Genomic DNA, 19,127 nt, shown 5'->3' with positions numbered 1-19,127 from the left:
TTTAGTGTTTTTTGACTGTGTCGGCCCTTATTTCAATCAGAGTAAACTATTTGGCGCATAATGTATTAAAAGGTTTATCCTTGTATCTATTTAAATTAATTAAAGAAAAAACTGTGCTCCAATTTATCTCTGGTCCCAACAAGCCAAGCCTAATATTTTTAAAACATTCACAAAGCATGTTTGTATTACTTGTGATTTTAATTTGAAATAACCGGAAATGTAATCAGTACTGTTTACTGTTAACTTGTGGTCGCTTTACTTCTTGTAAACTGACCAATCACAGCGCACTTCAGAGCCTTGTTGGAAGGGCGTTCGTTTTAAGCACTGACAGTGCCGGGGTGGGCGGGATTCACGCCGACGCACGGAGAACACATATTCACGCCCCGCTGGAGAGGCTAATGAGACGAACGGAGACACAAATCGAGGGGGACTCGGTGTTTACACTTCCTATGAGTTCTTTTGACAGCGAGTGTAACGGTATAGCGAGCAAAACAAGCCGACACTACACAGCAGAGGACTGTGATCAAGACAGCAGGTAAACAAGTAGCTTAGGAATGATGTGCAGGCCCATGTGCACAACTTAGGTACGGGAGGTCACGTTAGCTAGTCATTGCTTACAGTACCACGTTGTGCTGAAACGTTGAATGACATTGTGCATCATGTTTTGCAACCTTTGCTCTCTAAACCTTTTTTTATGAGATCATGCTTAACACTTGCTCTTCTAAACATTGGTCATGTGCACAGGAGGACACAAAGCATGCACTCTGGATGGTCCATCTGTTGTCTGACAGCTGAGCACACTGTGTGAGTATTGAAAGTAATCAATAGTAAAGTGCATTTCTAACACATGCACATGAACATGCAGACAGTCTGTGTGTTGTGCTAAAACTTGAAACACACCCAACCCTGTTTTCCTTGTTTTGCAACTGATTCATTCCTACAGTCAGCACACACATCCATGTTCTAATACACCAATGAAGCACTTGTGCTTACTAGTGTTTTTGTTTCTGTTGGTTCTTTTTCAGACATGACTGAGATCTGAAGGCAGGCGAGGATTGAGTGAAACATTGTCATCAATCCCACAACACATCCATCCATGTGTATCATTTTCTTCAAGTTTGACCCACGGCCTGCGTCCAAAAATGCCTACAGGTGAGCAGTTAAGCCTTTTAAACAAACATTGAACAATGATAGGCTGGCTCCCAGATGATCGTGAAACATGTGTAGAAAAGCACTTGCCTACAGCTGTGTTTGCAGACATTTACATATCCTTATGAGAAGTTCATGAGCAAACAAGAGAGCTGCATTCAAACCTATGACAGAGACGATGGCTAACTGTTGATTTTTTCTGTTCTAGAGCAGATAGCAAACATGTCTTTATTTGTACAAGTGTCAAGCAGCAAGAGGGAAGACACCAAGTTTAGGTTTAAACATCATAAGAACCTGTGCAATGCAGTGTGTTTATGTAAACCTTTTAAAATTCTGAAGTACCCACTAATTGGGCCTTCCTGATAAACAATGTTTTGAGGCTGGTTTTCAGAAAATACCCGAGAGGCTGTATTTTTGAGAAATGTGTATACATTTTTTTGATGCAACTATAAAAAAAATTTTTTTTAAAGCGCTGGGTTTAAATATTTCGCTCACTTTGAACGTATGGCTTCAGTGAAATGTTAGAACAGGCAGCTACAGAATATATAAAAAAATGAATATAAGGTTAAAAAAACAAACTTTCAAGTTTCAAGTCTTAACATCACTGCTGTCATACTCTGGCGATGCTGCAATGTTCTGTATTTCATCTTGTTCCAGGATTGTGTAGTGTGCTTCTTGGAGCTTTGAGAGGTGCCCACACAAACAGCAGTGTAGTGATAAAGGAGTTAAGGGAAGAGAGTTTTTCTGTTGTTTTTATATTTTTTATAGAAATGTGACATCCGATTACAGAGGTGTCATTCTTGCTTACGTTTTTTTACCGGATTACATGAATAGCCCTCAATATTAGGCAAATAATGTACTTGCTTACTACAGAAAATACAGCTCATATTGACTGAATATTTGTACAACCTCCATGTGCCCTACCCGTCAGTTAATGCTAACTCCTTTCAGTGGGCAGCAGAGACCAGTGCACTATGTGCAGCCAATGTGAGTTACAGCATGACGTCAAGTCCAGCACATTACACTCCCGCTAAGTTTGAGAGTGAACCCTCTACCCGGCCATAGTCCATCTCTGTCCTTCCCTCTGGGAGTCTGACTCTGCCTAAGGAGATCACAGCAGAGGTGTGGTATGAGTACCGACTCAGACCTCGACCTGGGGAAAGGTGAAACCTACTGTGTCCTAATGTGGTAACATCAGGGCTATATATAGACTACCGGTTGCATAAGTAGTTCTCTTTTGCTGCAGTGATGTGGAAATCAAAATAAATAATCAGAAAACACAGACAAAATAAAAAAAAAGGCATTATTTCAGTTCCATTAAAAAAAGAGATTCTAACTTTGCACACAGAACAAAATGACAGGAATATATACCTACGGGGGTTAAATGGCTTCGTGTTCAGCATGTTCCGGCACTGTTTTTATTATTGTTTTAACGCAGTGCTGCAATCAAACAACAAACAATGTATTAAGCTTATTGTTGTTCTTATTGTTTAAGCTTATAATAATAATAATAATAATAATAATAGCACTTCCTTTAGAAGTGATTGAATAAACAAACTGCAAAAAGTGTTTATCCCCTTAGGAGTATGATGTAACTTATGGCAATCTGCCAGTTAAATTGATATGTGCCGTAAGAAAGTTGACATTTTCACCCCAACGTTTGCTTAAGAGGGAAGCTTGTGTAATGTCCAAAGCCTGAACGGTTGATTCCTTTGGGAACATGAATATGCTAATTATATATATATCATGGCCTCCTGTCAGTTAGATTTGAATATTTTTAGGAATGTGTGGCTCTGAGGACCTCGTTGTCTGTCGATCATTCCACCAATATGGTCCAGACTGAAATATCTCAACAGTTGTTGGATTGCAATATTTTTTTGTTATATTTTTAGCAGATTTAATATATTTTCCAAAATACCAGTCATCAGAGAAAATAGTTGATCAAGTGGAAATTTAACATGACTTTAATGCAAGGTGAAGGGTCAAGGTCTCACAAAAATGATACAGATTGATACTATAAGAAACATGAATATCCTTTATATACATCATTCCGCAGCAAAAGTGGCTGCTGCGAGCCCACAAACCTCTGTGTTTACCGAATAGACTAAACAATCAGAGTTCGTATTCATGAAAAGCTTTGATACCTCTCTGCATCTCACCATCTCTCCAACATGATGCAGCTGGCTGAGTGTGATCAGAGCGGCTCGCATGTGATTTTCCCCCTCAGGATCCGGTAGCAGATGCTCTCTCTGGTGGAGCATCATTAGTGTAAGCTTTGTTTCCAGGAGCAGTTGTGGCTCACACAGTGCCATGGGAACGGGCTATCATCATCACTTGATGCAGAGAGGTCGACCCCTATTAGGGCCAGTTCTGTTTATCTGTTTGCTCTTAAGAAGATCCACGCTCCCGCACAAGATTAATAGGGGGACCATTGTAAGCTCAGAAACAACATGCAGCTATTATAGAGGTCGATACTTTACATTTTGCTTTTTCTTCCTTCCTCTTTCCTGTGTAGTTCGCCCAAAGGTTGCATGAGTGCTCCTCTGCAGTGTTTAAATCCATATCTCAACAATCTCAACTCAAATTCTATAAGTGTAGAACAATTAGTATAAGATAAAGATCAAGATAAAGAGGTTATTATTGTCATTGTAGTGAGGCAACGAAATTCTGTTTGGTAGCCCTCAGCCAGCCAGCAGCAGCGAACAACTCTGCTAAAATGCAAATTCATGTCAACAAAAATCCCATGGTGCAGTAGTGATAGGTCACCTTTTCCTCTGAGCAAAGGAATAATTGTTTCCTGTGTTTCATAACCGCTGAATGGGTGAAATGAGCTGGATGAGGAGTTGTGGGCATGTGTGTGGCTTTGTGCCAGTAGTGACCTGCTGGTAAAGGCATGTAGAAACAAACGGCTGGTGTTGCATTAGATACAGGTCACGATGCAGTTTGTAGTTGTTAATGGCCACGGACATAAGGGCACCATTACTCTCCGACACCCTGAATAACAATGCAGGTCAAAGTGTAGTGCAGCGCTTCACTGACAGGCAGCCTGCGTCCGACGCTGTTCAGGCTGTTTATTGGTGGTAGTAGCAGTAAATGTTTGTGTTGTAGCCTTGCTTGGGCAATAAAAACTGATTAAACACCTGTAAAGGTTACTGACGCAAGGCGAGCGCAAGCAGCATCGCAATATGAGATGGTTTATCTAGATCTGTCATGTCAGATACAATTTTGCTCCTCAGATACAAATACATTTTCCGTATTTTAAATAGTTTTACCTCCTTATCATGCAGTTTAGAAAAATAATCTAATTCCAATCCGTCATCTAAAGCATTGGCTTGTCCTTTTGAAAATTGAAAATATTCTAGATGCCACACATTTCCCCCAAAATTTTGACAGACTTTTATTTGGTTTCTTTGGTATGTTCTCCCAACTATAATTTGAAATAAAGTTATTTATGGTAAGGTCTGTCTTTGCCTGCTTTGCATGAGTTAAACACCACCAGGTTAAAAAACGTGAGAACGTATCAGATTTTGAAGGATTTTGATCAACAACATTACAAAACTTTACTCATCATGAGTCATATGGAAAACTTTTACTTCAATCTTTACTTAGATGAATAAAAGAATAACTCGATGAGCCTCAGTTGTCCTTACTTAAATATACATTTATTACAATAAAAATGTCACAGAATATCTTGGTACGCCTTATTTGCATGGACAGATATAGACCAAAAACTTAAAGCTACATTGCATGTGCTCCGCTTAACACAGTAGGTCCCATGTCAAAAAAGATTCTTGTATAATAATTATAAAATGTATAAACACCAGGGAGGAGACCTTACTCTGTGTTACCCTTGGTCAAGACCTCTTTAAGTTCTCCAACTTATATTTACCTCAAGACACCCAGAGCCTCCTCACATGCAGAAAGTGTGAGGGCTCTCAAAATACCAAACCTAACATCATAACATCAGCGTTGATAGAACTGTGACAGTAACCGCATCAGGAATTCTGTCCACATCACCCACCCCTCTCTTAGTTGATTTTTATAAAGCACCGAAAAAGGAAATAAAAAGCAGATGCACTAGACTGCTGTATTACACGGACTAGTACACAGAAATGGGTGAACTTTGATCACAAGTTCTGTTCCTCTTTATTTTCTGCCTATAAAGACAAGTTTTCATATTGGATTGCCCTTTAGCTGTTGCCTTCCTTTTGATCCTCTCTTCTTTGGTCATCAAAGCTCCTCCTCCTCCTCCTCCTCCCTGTAACCTTGGCCTTTTGTATCCTCTGCATCATGCTCAATCAACTTGCAATATTACTGTACTTCAAGACTCTTGGACATATGTGAGGCCTTTATGAAGGCAGAAAGAGAGAGAAAGACGCTGGTTGTCGTAGAAAATCTGTAACAATAAATCCTGAAACCGGCGAATGACTTGGTCCGTCTACCAACTCATTAGCCAATATGAGTCTTTGATGATGGATCTGCTCTTGATACCAGCAATTGCCTTCTGTAATACCTTATTGGATCAGGGCAAAAGCAAATAAACAAGACTCACTGAATGAACAAAAATGACAGAACAACTTCTAAACCCCCCCCGCTCCCTCTCTCCAGGCTAATTTTGGCTGCAAACCGAGATGAGTTCTACAGCAGGCCGTCCAAAGCTGCAGACTTCTGGGAGAGCAACACTGAGATCCTCAGCGGTAAGTTTGTACATTTGAGTCCAGCTCACCACTCACCATTTCACTAGCTTGCATACTGAATGATTACCTTCTTGCTGGTCTTCTTCGATGTGTGATTAAAAAGTAAACATAAAGCAAGTTATACCAGTTAGTTGTGTTTTGAAGTGCAGGCTTTTGTCTCTATCTGGCCAAGCAGATGAGGCTCTTTTCCAAAGAAAACGTAGCCAAAACAGTAAATAGTTGCAAACAAAACAATACAAAATCAGGCAACAGATAATATATTTAACCAATGAAGAAGAATTTGTGTTAAATCTAGACCAATGGAATATGTGTAAGACTTTAAAAAAAATCTCTCTTGGCTCTGTGACTATGTGACAACGCAGCAGATGTTGGATATTTAGCCGTGTTTGACTACAGTTTTATTCCAAGCTAAATGGCTTTTGATAATCAAGGAAAAATCTGTCTCCTTCACCTCGGAATCCAATCCTCCTCCCCTCCGTCACAGGATATCCCCACCCGCAGTAAACTATATTTAATTGACTGATGTCCAATACACATTATAGCCAAACAGAGGAAATCAATCATCCTTTTATTTTTTCTGCCGAAGGAAGAAATGCACAGATAGCCCCCGTTGTTCATCAGTCTCCTTCTCCCTTCGGTAATGGAGGGGTCAGGACTCCGGTAGTGGGCTCTTAATTGATGGCTGCTTTTATGCGATGTGACAGGAATAAATGTCTCTGCCTTATCCGCGGGGCTAGAGGAGTGGGGGGGCAAAGGCCCTGAAGGAGACATAGCATGACGAGAAGGGAAGTAAGCTATAGCTCCCAGTGGGAACAGGCTAGTTTCCATTAACTCCCAGAGGAGCCAAGACCAGTTGGCCCTCTCGGTCACTGTCAGGGTGACCTGTCTTTATTGATCACCAGGAAGTGCAGTGAACATGCCGTCCTCTTTTTCCATGTCATGCGAAGAAGAGGAATGTGGAAAATAAAATAACTGATTTATTGATGGACTGAGTTTATTTAATTACTGCCAAAGCTACACATAGTCCAGTCAGAAGACATGTCAAAGGATATACTCCTTCTAAACTTTCTCTTATTTGTGTTGTTTTTAATATCAAGACAGTTAATGGAGTGTTTCATAAGATGTATCTAAATGCAGGCTAGTTCAAGTTCAGTCTGTTTTACTGCCTTTTGTGAGCCTTTCATGCTCAAAGAAAGGACATTTCGCTGCAATGGGATTGAGGGTTTGCTTTGTCGTAAAACAGCTGTTAGATTAAACTGTTATTTATAATCTGTTAACCTTATTTTTCATATGCTGATTTGTGTGCTTGCCTGTTGAAAAATGTGACATTTTAACATGTTAATATGATCTGCTGTGTTGTTCCAAAAAACGCTAGCAATTAATTGTCGTTAACCAATTGGAGCTCTATCAATTGAAGTTCCAAATTATGCCAGTGAATGATCTGTCACCAAATGTACTTCTTAAGAGAGATTTGCTTTGTTGCACATAGTGTAAACCGATGTGTAAAATCTACAGAAACAGAGGAAATGGATACTAAGGGTATTGAATGTTGTGAGAACTGATCCATTCTATAGAGAAATCACTTTTATTAATCCCACATAATGAACCCTTTTTTTGTCATTTGACATAATGTGAAAGTCGTTAATCCAAGAGTTACTTCTACCTCTAATGTCTTATTTAATGGCTGCTAACAGCGTGTGATATATTTTACATGCAGATGAAGTCTGATGAACATTGAGAGCTGCGTTTAAAAAAGCATCTTACTGCGTTTGTTTTGACCAGGCCTGGACCTTGAATGTGGAAGGGAGGGAGGAACATGGCTGGGGATCAACAAGCGGGGCAAGCTGGCTGCAATCACCAACTACATGGAAGGGTGTCTCAACCACGATGCACAGGGAAGAGGTGAGCCAAACATTAAAAAAAGTCACAAATATGTTAACTCATCAAATGCGTAGTGGTACATCAGACACCCATCAGTCTCCTGGGAATGCATGTTGCTGACACTTCAGATGTATTGATAACTTTACTGTTTCTAACACGTTTAATAAGTTGGTACTGTATATTTATTTGTCATCCAGCATTGCATTTTGGCTACATTTTAAAGGGTCTGGTGAAATAATTTGTGCTGCAAGTTTGAGATATCTGTCTTTTTTTTATTATTTATATCTACATGTTTTATATGTATTTATTATTAACAACTAGGCTGGTTTCATTGAGTGCATAATTAAGAACTATTTCTTTTTACCTTTGTTGCTCTGTAGGATTTCTAGTGTCTAACTACCTTATGGACAAGGATGTGGACAGCTACTCTTACCTAAAGAAGGTGTCAGCAGAAAGCCACTTGTACAATGGCTTCAACCTCCTCACAGCGGAATTCAAGTGAGTTAAAGGTGTGGTGCATTTTATCTGAGTGTATGATCCATCAACTGATAGGCCTGAGTCAAAGATGTGTTAACATCATGAGAATCTTTAGTACTGGGATTTGATTGAAAAACGACACTTTTGTCTTCAAGAAAGCAGCCGTAAATTGAAATTTATTCCAGAGGTAGAAAGAAAAACTAATTATGGCCACCTGAGACTGTCAGTAAAGAACTGGTTGAGAACGGGTCGTAACTCAGTTCCTCCGAGTTCTAGCCTTACCTAATAATAATAATAAACCGCAAAGGCTGCTTCTTCATCTTTTGCGTGCTTAGCAGACAGAACTGAAAATGATCTCAGCTGCTGAACTGTGAAAGAAAGAAAGCCAGCATTACATTTCTAAAGGAAAACCTGTTCATATTTCAGGGTTTCAGATGTAGAAAAATCTAGACAGCATTAAAAATAATGAGGGTTTATCTTTTCTTTTTTTTCCCCCGCCTTCTGTCTCACCAGCCTGACTTGACTGAATTTGGTGGTCTGGTAAAGAGGATAAAGTAAAAGTGGGATTAGTGCACGCCAAGATAGTAGTCATGGTGGAGGCCCCTGTAGACAATTGGCATGGAAACAGGTCTCAGTTTCTGCCAGCAAGAGGTTGATGGTTGAGCTCAAACACAGCTCCCTGCCTAACTGTATCCCTAGTGGGGGTGAAAAAAAAACAGGGTTTTCATAGTGGAGTTTGGTGTCATGAGCCATGTTTCCTGGTAACTTGGCCTCAGGGATGATCTCCTCTCAAGATGTTTTTTCTAATGCTTGTTCAGCCCTTCTTCCACATTTTCTAGTATTGTTTTTTTTTTTTTTTTTTTTTAGGCTGCCTATCTCAAAAATTATGCAATTTATTGAAATAATTCGTCCTTGATTTCCGCCGGAGGTGACAGAAATGACAATTGTCACCGGCAGATTTAATCAGCTGTAGTTGAGCTAATGTTAGCTTTATTGGTTGGTTGACATCTCTCTCTGGCTGACTTTTAGTGTTTCTGACTTGTTGTAAGATGAGAACCATGAGGCTTTAGATATGAACTTGATGGCTACATACATGGATTTCAAAAGACTGAATCTAAGGCTACATGTCCATGGCAAAAAGTCAGAGAAAAGCAGAATTGAAAAAAAAGAATCTGCATTGTAGTGCAGACTTTGTTTGTCCTAGTTTTAGAAGTATGATGGGGAAAATGTGAGATCAGACTGGCTATTCCTTACAAGTTTACTCTTGTATTTTTGGTTTCTGAAAGTCCAAAAAAGATTCCACCCTCCAACTTTTAAAATGTTGAGTGTCTTTGATAATACAGCCCCATGCCTCAAATAGCCATCTGATTGAAGCTGCGTTCACTGCAGATAGAGATGACACACAAGCCTGCATCTTCTTAATAAACACCGTTATTACCAGCCTATTTGTTTTCTCCGATGAAAACAAGGCGTCCTGTTTCTTTCCGAATCAATAACAACATCTGGTGGATAGAGAGTAGCACTATATTACAATTAGAGGATTTCTCATTCATCTGTAACCAGCACATGATTTATGATGGGGTGGCAGTGGAGGACAGGATGTGCCCACCATTTTTAAGCATAGTCTGTATTCACTCAGTTTTTTTTAGAGAGTGTGTGATCACACTCATTGAGATGCAATGAGGAGAAAGGGTGTACACTTAATATTCAACCCAGAGAGGCATTTAAATATTTCAGTCTGGCCATGATTTATGTATTACTCCTTTTTAATTGTGATGCTTGTTAAACCAATATAGCCTTGATTAATAATCTATAACTATTTTGGGTTAAGTTGCTCATGCGATTTATTTAGTCCTAACCTTCCCTCTGTAGAGTTAAAAAAAAGTATAATAATATATATATATATATATATATATATATATATATATACACACACACACACTATATTCAAATTGAGATCGAGGATATTCTCTGCTTGATGCTCTCAAGGCTCCATATCCAACATTCCATCTGACTTTTCTATACATTTGTTTTTGATCCCATTTCATACGTCACTCATACTTTAGGTCAATGCCCAGATATTATCCATTTCATTGAATATCTCTGATGTTTGCCTGCAAATAAATGCCTCACTTAAATAACTTTCAGTCAGGCAGAATGGTTGCTTTGATAAAGTGACTTTAAAAAGTGGTTCAATCTTGTGGCCTCAAACCATGTGTTGTAATTCTTGGCAGAAACTTGTTCGACAAGACAAGACAAACAGTGGAGCATCAGGCACGCTCGCTCCAGAGTGTCAGGGGTGCATGAACTTTCAACATTTTAAGAGGAACAACTATGAAGATTTTTAAGATTTCCTATTGGGAAATACTGTTCTCTTTGACTAAAATAGAACATGTTTTTGTTCTGAATAGAATTAGCAGTAGATTCTCACAGCATATGGCTGAAATAGCCTGCATTGTTCATTGAGTGAATCCAGATGTCCTAAAAGTGCCACAAAAATCAAAATAATGTTAATTTTGGCCTTATGATTGTTAGTATGAGGTAATATTTTACACCAGGGCCTGATCTGAATGCCACTAGATTTATTACCTTCCCATGAAAGTCTCTCTGATCCTATGTAGGCTAACTTTTCTAGGTCATCTGTGATAAGATTTCATTACCAAAGTTATAAAAGAAATTGAATGATATTCTATTCTACTGCATTTATCGTCTGGGGGTCACCTTGAGGTCACATTACAGTAGCTGATGAAATGGGGTTCCACGTGAAAATGTCAGTATAATTTAGTTTTAATTGAGTTTATAATTTGTACTATGTATCTTAACATAACAAAGATAAACAGCCTTGTCAGCCCCCCTGTGGTGTTTTGAGCTAAATGCTAACACCAGCATGCTAACGCCCTCCCAATGACATGTGATTAACAAAGCAGGTATAACATTAAACATCTTAGTTTGAAAGTATTTCGCCATAAACCAAAGTATTGAACAAAGTTAAGTCGTGATCTGATGAGGGAGCTAGATGAAAAGTCCCTGTATCATTTAAATTAATCCTGAGGGGGATGTGAATATCAATACCAAATGTCATGGCAATCCATCCAATAGTTGTTGAGACATTTTACTTTTAAATGCAAATGTCAGTCTTATGATGGTGCTAAATGAGAAGTCAGGGAATCTACAAAGTCATTCATCCTCTGGGCACTATGGATATCTCAACCAAATTTCCTGGTAAACCATCCAATAGCTTTTTTAGATATTTCACTCAACGGTGAACCGACTGACACACTAACATTACCATGTATAGATGCCATAATGTTAGAATGGCTCAGTACATGCTGCCGTTACCCAGGAGCCCTCACCAACATGCCCATCTACATTCTGAACTGATAATGTCGAAAGCTCATCCAACCATCTCCAGGCAACTCCACCACAGCTGGCGATGGGGAAACTGCTCTGAAGCCTCAGAATAGAGGACTCTTCATTAGACCGTCTCCCAGCCAGCATACTGATTACCTCTCTTACCGAGATCTAAAAAAGCCTGCTTTCGACTTTCCCCCCCCTCTTCTCTCTCTGCTTACTGGCCTTGACCTCCTGCTGTTCCCTCATCTCAGCCCAAATCAACCCACAGCACACCTGATGTGACTTTCTATATTCTAGCTGGTATCAAATAGCAGAAATAGAGCTATCTCCCTGCAAATCCCTCCACTTGCTACCACCACGGCCAATTTGATGCATATCACGGCCAAAGTGTGTACATAAACACCAGGCCTTTCAGACATTGTTGACTTAATAGCTTTAAATATTCCTCAGTTTTCCTTCAGGTAACAGGGCCATCTGGCTCCCATTGAGCAGCTTCCGTGTACATGCATGTATGAGGGGTTGCTGCTGTCCCCCGAGTCAACATTGGCCAGTGCTGCTGTGTTCATAGTAACCATAGGAACACAGGAAAAGCAGTTGTTTATTCAGACTGTTCATCTGGGTTTGCGTTTAACTTGGAAACAATATTAAGGTCTTTCATTTGTTGTTGTCAGAGAGCGTGTAAAGTCAACCTACAGCTTTGAGGATTCTCTCTCAGCTGCCTGGACACATTGTCCTGCCTTTTTATCAGACGTTTTGCTCCAGGACATTTTCACAAGACAGAGGAGTGGTTGCGCAAACACTGAAGGATGACCTCTGCACAAGGAAAACTGTTTGTAGACAAGCAAGTTTAGCACTAATCATTTGTTTGTGTGCGTGCGTGCGTGTGGTTTGCTCATGTCCATGTGTGTCATCATGTTATTTCCTCAGTCAATGGCAGTTTGCATGGAAGAAATTATAATAAACTTACTAATCAGATGAGATATCTTTAATTAGTACAGTCACAACCTACATCTTTAATTAGTACAGTCACAACCTACATGTTAAAATGCTAAATGCAAGTATATATATTGTGTATATATGTCTCAGATAATGATCCTCACTTCTTCCAATGCATTTGGTCGAGGAAAACAAGAAAACAGTTAATTGTTTCAAGCCTCAGTAGTCTCACTTTGATGAGCAAACAAACAAAATATACAAAAATCTTCCATTACATTAATTGATGCATGTTTCGAGTGCGTAATAATTCCAACCAAATAAATAAATCTCAACTAGGTTCTTGAAACAGTATAGCCACCTTGTAGGTGAAGTTCATGTTTATCATATGCATTTCTTCATATTCTGTGGTCATCCGGGTTGAAGCAATTTTCTGAAAGATCTGTTTAAAACTTCAGCTTCAAGATCAATTGATCAATTGTGTGTTCTATAAAACGTCAGAAAATAGTATAACAAAGAAATGCCTATCATAATTCAACATACAATGAGACATCCTGAAATTGTTTGTTTTGTCTGACCAACAGTTCAAACCCCAAAATATTATAATTATCACTAATATAAAGCACAGGAAATCTGCAAATGGTCTTATTTGAGAAGCTCGAACAATCAAACATAGGTGAATTACATTGCTGCATTGATTATCAAATTAGTGGGTGGGGATTTTTTGCTGTCGATCAACTAATTGTGTCCGCTCCAAACATCTGATATAAAATCATTGTTAATGGGTGCAAACATGTTCTGCTCATGTTGATATAGTAGAGACCAAAGGCCGATCTGTATTTTGGCTTTTAAAACTGTCCAATAAAGTTTGTAGCAGAGCTACGAGCCCAGCAGCATATTCTGTTCCCGTCTTTCCAGCTCTTGACTGGGAATCTTTCCAAGTTCGATGTTAAAGCAGTGTTGCGCCACATTTCAGATTGACTGATGCCACTGGTGTGGCTGTCATAAAATTGACATCAAAAATTAATTCCGCTGCTGGTTCAAAGGATTTGGTCATAATTTATTATTCACTCTCCTGTACCAAAGCCGTCACAGATGCCCTTGATGTCAGACAGATTTTTCAGACTGAATAAATTCCCTCTAACTGAGGACTTTGCAAATAGATCTAACACCATAACTAAATGGTTTTGTGGTACTCAAAGTTGTTTGCAGCACTAATTTGTATTTTAAAGCATTCATTTTACCCATTTGTTCCTTTAGGATCAATTTAAATGCTGCAATTAACTATGCTGTTGGGTATTTTCCCATTTGAAGTGCCTCTACCAATTAAACAAGCTTCTTAATTCCTATTTTCCAGGAATGCAAAGAAAATTGGAGGTGCACTGTTCATATTCTCTGTCACCCTGAGCACTCATTTTACAGGATTCCCTCAGGAGTACTTATTTGAACATCATCGTTGTTGTAAACTAAAAAGAATCAAAGTTCCAGCACACACCAGGATACCAGGATAGACACTGTTTCATCAACAGATTACATGAAAACAAGAAAAGGGAAACCATACTGGCATGTTGCTTCATTTTTGCTTTGGGCTTCCTTTCCATCAGGGGTGCCTTTTTAAATAATCAGGTGCTGATAAGTGGAGAATCCAACAGGTTCTAATCCCCCAATAAAATAATAACAAAAATAATAGGCAATAGCAACTATAATTGTATCAGACAAAATTAGATAGAAAATAAATATTTCCACAAGATAATGTGACACAAATCGTACAAAAGAAGATGAGTAGATTCAGAATGAATAGATTTCTATAGGAAACCATAAATAGTTAAAAGTACATGAATATCCCCATAATAAGATGTGTGTGTGTGTGTGTGTATATATATTTATATATATTAGAAGAAAGGGGGTACTCTGCAAAAAAGAGCAGAGAAGCATTGTGACTCTGACAAAGCCTTCATAATTAGACAAGAACAACTTTAATCATCACGAAATGCAATCTGTAATTTTCCATCTTACCTTCTCCCATGTAGAGCCAAACAAGACATTATGTGTTACTATGGAAACAGAGGCAGCCCTGAACCCATCCATCTAAAACCAGGTCTGTGTTTTACTACGGTTGCTGTAGAAACTGTCCTTTCCTCTCGGCCTACGGCCCATTCATGTTTCTATGTTGATCTCTTGCTCTCCGATTATCTATCTATTTATTAATTTTCGGCCACACGGTCTCTAACAGAGCTCACCAGTGTATATCTGTGTCTGTGTCCTTCATATGCCCCTCAGCAGGAATCTATGGCTTGAGTAATTCGCTGCTGGACACTCCATGGAGGAAACTGCTGCAAGGCAAAAGCCACTTCACCAGCGTAGTCAGCGACCAGTCCCTGTCCTCTGATGGACTTGTGCAAGAGCTGCTCAACGTCCTCAATAATGATGAGCTGTGAGTGGTGAACACCCACTTCACACACCATAACAATTTAATTAATTTTAGTTTGTGAATAATCATATAGAAATACTTTCTTTTCTATTGATTTAAAGGCTTTGGGTGGATGTAAAGCGATTATATAAGTTTGACATGGTTGAATTGACATTGATGATGTCATGAATGTTGACATGTAGAGGTTATTTATCTACGTTTAGTAATATGAGATATATATATATACACACTCACCGGCCACTTTATTAGGCACACCTGTTCAATTGCTTGTTAACACGAATAGCTAATCAGCCAATCACATGGCAGCAACTCAATGCATTTAGGCATCTAGACGTGGTGAAGACGACTTGCTGAAGTTCAAACCGAGCATCAGAATGGGGAAGAAAGGGGATTTAAGTGACTTTGAACGTGGCATGGTTGCTGGTGCCAGACGGGCTGGTCTGAGTATTTCAAAAACTGCTGATCTACTGGGATTTTCACGCACAACCATCTCTAGGGCTTACAGAGAATGGTCCGAAAAAGAGAAAATATCCAGTGAGCGGCAGTTGTGTGGACGAAAATGCCTTGTTGATGTCAGAGGTCAGAGGAGAATGGGCAGAGTGGTTTGAGATGATGGAAAGGCAACAGTAACTCAAATAACCACTCGTTACAACCAAGGTATGCAGAACACCATCTCTGAACGCACAACACGTCGAACCTTGAAGCAGATGGGCTACAGCAGCAGAAGACCACACCGGGTGCCACTCCTGTCAGCTAAGAAACAGGAAACTGAGGCTACAATTCGCACAGGCTCAACAAAATTGGACAATAGAAGATTGGAAAACCGTTGCCTGGTCTGATGAGTCTCGATTTCAGATGGTAGGGTCAGAATTTGGCGTAAACAACATGAAAGCATGGATCCATCCTGCCTTGTATCTACGGTTCAGGCTGGTGGTGGTGGTGTAATAGTGTGGGGGATATTTTCTTGACACACTTTTGGCCCCTTAGTACCAATTCAGCATCGTTTAAACGCCACGGCCTACCTGAGTATTGTTGCTGACCATGTCCATCCCTTTATGACCACAGTGTACCCATCTTCTGATGGCTACTTCCAGCAGGATAATGCACCATGTCACAAAGCTCACATCATCTCAAATTGGTTTCTTGAACGTGACAATGAGTTAACTGTACTCCAATGGCCTCCACAGTCACCAGATCTCAATCCAATAGAGCACCTTTGGGATGTGGTGGAACGGGAGATTTGCATCATGGATGTGCAGCCGACAGATCTGCAGCAACTGCGTGATGCTATCATGTCAATATGGACCAAAATCTCTGAGGGATGTTTCCAACACCTTGTTGAATCTATACTATGAAGAATTAAGGAAGTTCTGAAGGCAAAAGGGGGTCCAACCCGGTACTAGCAAGGTGTACCTAATAAAGTGGCCGATGAGTGTATATTTTAGTATGTTTATGGTAAACATTGCAAAATCTTACCAGGTTAGGTGCAATGTGTCTTTTGTCTAAAGAGATAAGCGTTTATGAGACTTGACCTTAAAAATGATACATTATTGAGAACTTTGTCTAGTAGCTGTTGTTTATGTATAAAAGGTATCAAGACTCAACTGCATGACCTATATTTTGCCTGAGATATTTTTAGACACAGATGTCAGTGAGCTGTGAGTTAAGAGAAAGTTTGCAAACCAGCATGTTTATTTAAGTTTGAGACAGAAATTAAGAACAAGGACGAAGCATGTTGGGTAACAGCAGTGGATAGCTGACTTAGATATAGTGCATGGGGGATACGACAAAGAATGATCCATGCTAAGTCTAAAGCTTCTCAACGACGTGTATTGTGGGTTTGTTTAACAGGAACACACCTGATCCAGTTCATGAGAGCCAGGGTGATGGTTACAGCAAGCCCCAGATCCAGGCTCAGTCCGCAGTGTTTGTTCGCACCCCACATTATGGCACAAGGTCAGTGTCTTCCACTTCCACTAAATCTCTCTCCTCTCTTCCCTGGTTGTCTTCACCCGGGCTGACCGACCAGCAGGATTATAGAGAACACAGAACTGTCGGTCCACAAAAATCCCCAGTGTAATAATCGATCCCACACAGTGAGGAAATAAAAGGGGGATTGTCTGCACTGTGGTGCCACTGTGGACTAGTGGAGACACAGACTGTCCTGTGGGCAAAAGGTCTAAGGGTCAGTGTTTGCCAGAGCCGTCAAAGTGTCCTTTAGCAAGGCACTGCCTTCCACCGCCTGCTCACTTTTAATACAACCACAAATGTGACTTTAAATGATCATAGTTGTCCACAGTGTTACTCATGCCACTTGCCTGTGTTCTTTGGGGTTTTTCTTCTAGCATTTTAAGTTGTTGATTTTACATTTTTTGTGTGTGTTTGCTTGTATCCTTTCCCATTTAGGACCAATACAATTATCCTGATAGACGCAGAAGGTAATGTGACCTTCACAGAGCGCACCATGCTCAACTGTGACTCAAGCAACTGGAGCACCAGTTCTTTCCAGTTCAAACTGCAGGTGTGAAGAAATGATAGAGGGGAACCCACTCTGTGCCTTTCTGCATCACTTTTCCTTCCGTCATAAGCTGCACCATAGCAGCCATGTGAACATGAAGACTCGTCTGCACTTTTTCTTCAGCTAGTTGATACTAGCTGCCTCAATAACATCAGTGATATGTATTTCTTACTTTTGATTTCAGTTGATATGCATCTTTTGTGTGCTAAAATGTGTGCTAATTTAAGATTGCCAAAGAACATTTTTGTAAAGGAAAATATTTTACCTACACACAAAACAGCAGGGTTGGGTCTAAAACATAACAGATTAATGGTAACCTGCAATCAATACCGTAGTGCACAAGATTATTTATTATTAAATAAACACTAAACACACAATTTCTGGACTAGAATCTAAATTATTTTCTGTTTATTTAATGGGAAATCCTCGGGTCATCAGAATATTTCTAGAGAATGTATAATCTGATTTGAATTTACAGTAATTGTCAAACATTAGAGTTATAACTAAGTTATAACTATAAATGAGGTTGGACTACTGTAACGCTGTTGCAGGTTCTTAGTTATGCCCCAACACTGCACAAGAGTAGCCTCGGTTTTGGTTACAACACATGTTGAATGCAAACTGTTTTAGGCAAGGGTTCTCTGACCACTTCAAGGGTTAAGAAAAAAAAGAATGCATTTTACAGCCGTTTGACAATAAAATACATTTATCAAAACACTCTCTTGGCTTTACATCCATTGATTGTTGACACAATCACACTGTGAGGAACACTTTTGTTAAGTAATTAAACATGTTCGTGCAACTGTTAGGTGATTTCTGCATTTAATCTTTTAAAAAAGACAACTGGTTCTTCCTTGTACCGTTTGTATTTTACGCTTATTTCCTGTGTTCCTGACATTTATCCACACGTTACTCATACATGTCTCTGGACGCTAATTAGAAGGGGAAAATATTTACACTTACTAACCTAAAGCAAGCTGTTAAGTGGTTTTAAAAACTCAAACTGGAGAAGGCTTTGTGCAGATATGTAAATTATTTTATCAATTTACAGTAGCTCTCCATACTTCCTGGAGGGATATTTTCACTATCTTGTGTGAAGAGGATTATTTCGGTGAGGTAACTCACTCAGAGGAACCCACAAATAATATAACTTGATTTTTTTTTTTATGTCATTTGATTTACTGTCAGATTTTGAGCTTCCGCATGGCCATAGGGCTTTCTCGGGTAGTGTACAGCAGACTTTATACGCCTCAAAATGCTATGGGCCTTTTTTTCACACGTATAACATTAGGAAATGTACACTTGCAAACAATTAAATGAATTATGGGTGAATTCCATTTTGCTTCTTTGTTTCTAGGTTCACAGTAATGTTATTAGTAAAAATAACATTTCCTACTATGAAAAGTCAATCAATGTTATGTTGATTTAACTTTATATAAATAGTTAAATCATTCAAGAAACTATCTCCACTATTCAAGTAATTTATTATTTTTTTAAATAAATGTATTTAACTGACCGGGCTGCCACACATTGTTACTGATCTACTGTTGGTAAATAGAGACCCCAACTGGCAAGATAATAAATTGCACTGCATATAATCCTTATGCAGTTTGTCCCAACACATTAGGATATAACACTACTATATAACCACATACACTGGTGGTGACAACACAAAAGAAAACCAAGC

General features: G+C 39.3%; 1 protein-coding gene across 2 annotated transcripts; it reads left to right on the top strand.

Annotated features, from left to right (window-relative positions):
- Positions 1-394: 394 nt before the first annotated feature.
- tango2 (transport and golgi organization 2 homolog (Drosophila)) lies at positions 395-18,744 on the top strand. Of its 2 annotated transcripts, none has more exons than XM_054610757.1 (10): positions 395-535; positions 745-804; positions 1,026-1,152; positions 5,758-5,846; positions 7,629-7,748; positions 8,108-8,225; positions 14,522-14,589; positions 14,775-14,925; positions 16,774-16,878; positions 17,329-18,744. In XM_054610757.1, exons 3-10 carry the CDS (start codon positions 1,097-1,099, stop codon positions 17,447-17,449), a joined length of 828 nt encoding a protein of 275 aa, XP_054466732.1. In that variant the 5' UTR covers positions 395-535; positions 745-804; positions 1,026-1,096; the 3' UTR covers positions 17,450-18,744. The 2 variants fall into 2 exon arrangements, with proteins under 2 accessions (XP_054466732.1, XP_054466731.1); XM_054610756.1 differs by having other exon boundaries at positions 14,772-14,925.
- The last annotated feature ends 383 nt before the right edge of the window (positions 18,745-19,127 follow it).

Source organism: Anoplopoma fimbria, chromosome 13 (genome assembly GCF_027596085.1).
Source record: "Anoplopoma fimbria isolate UVic2021 breed Golden Eagle Sablefish chromosome 13, Afim_UVic_2022, whole genome shotgun sequence".
Taxonomy (NCBI): Eukaryota; Metazoa; Chordata; class Actinopteri; order Perciformes; family Anoplopomatidae; genus Anoplopoma; species Anoplopoma fimbria.
The sequence above is the reverse complement of the archived record's forward strand: the minus strand, read 5'-3'. Positions and strand labels throughout refer to the sequence as shown.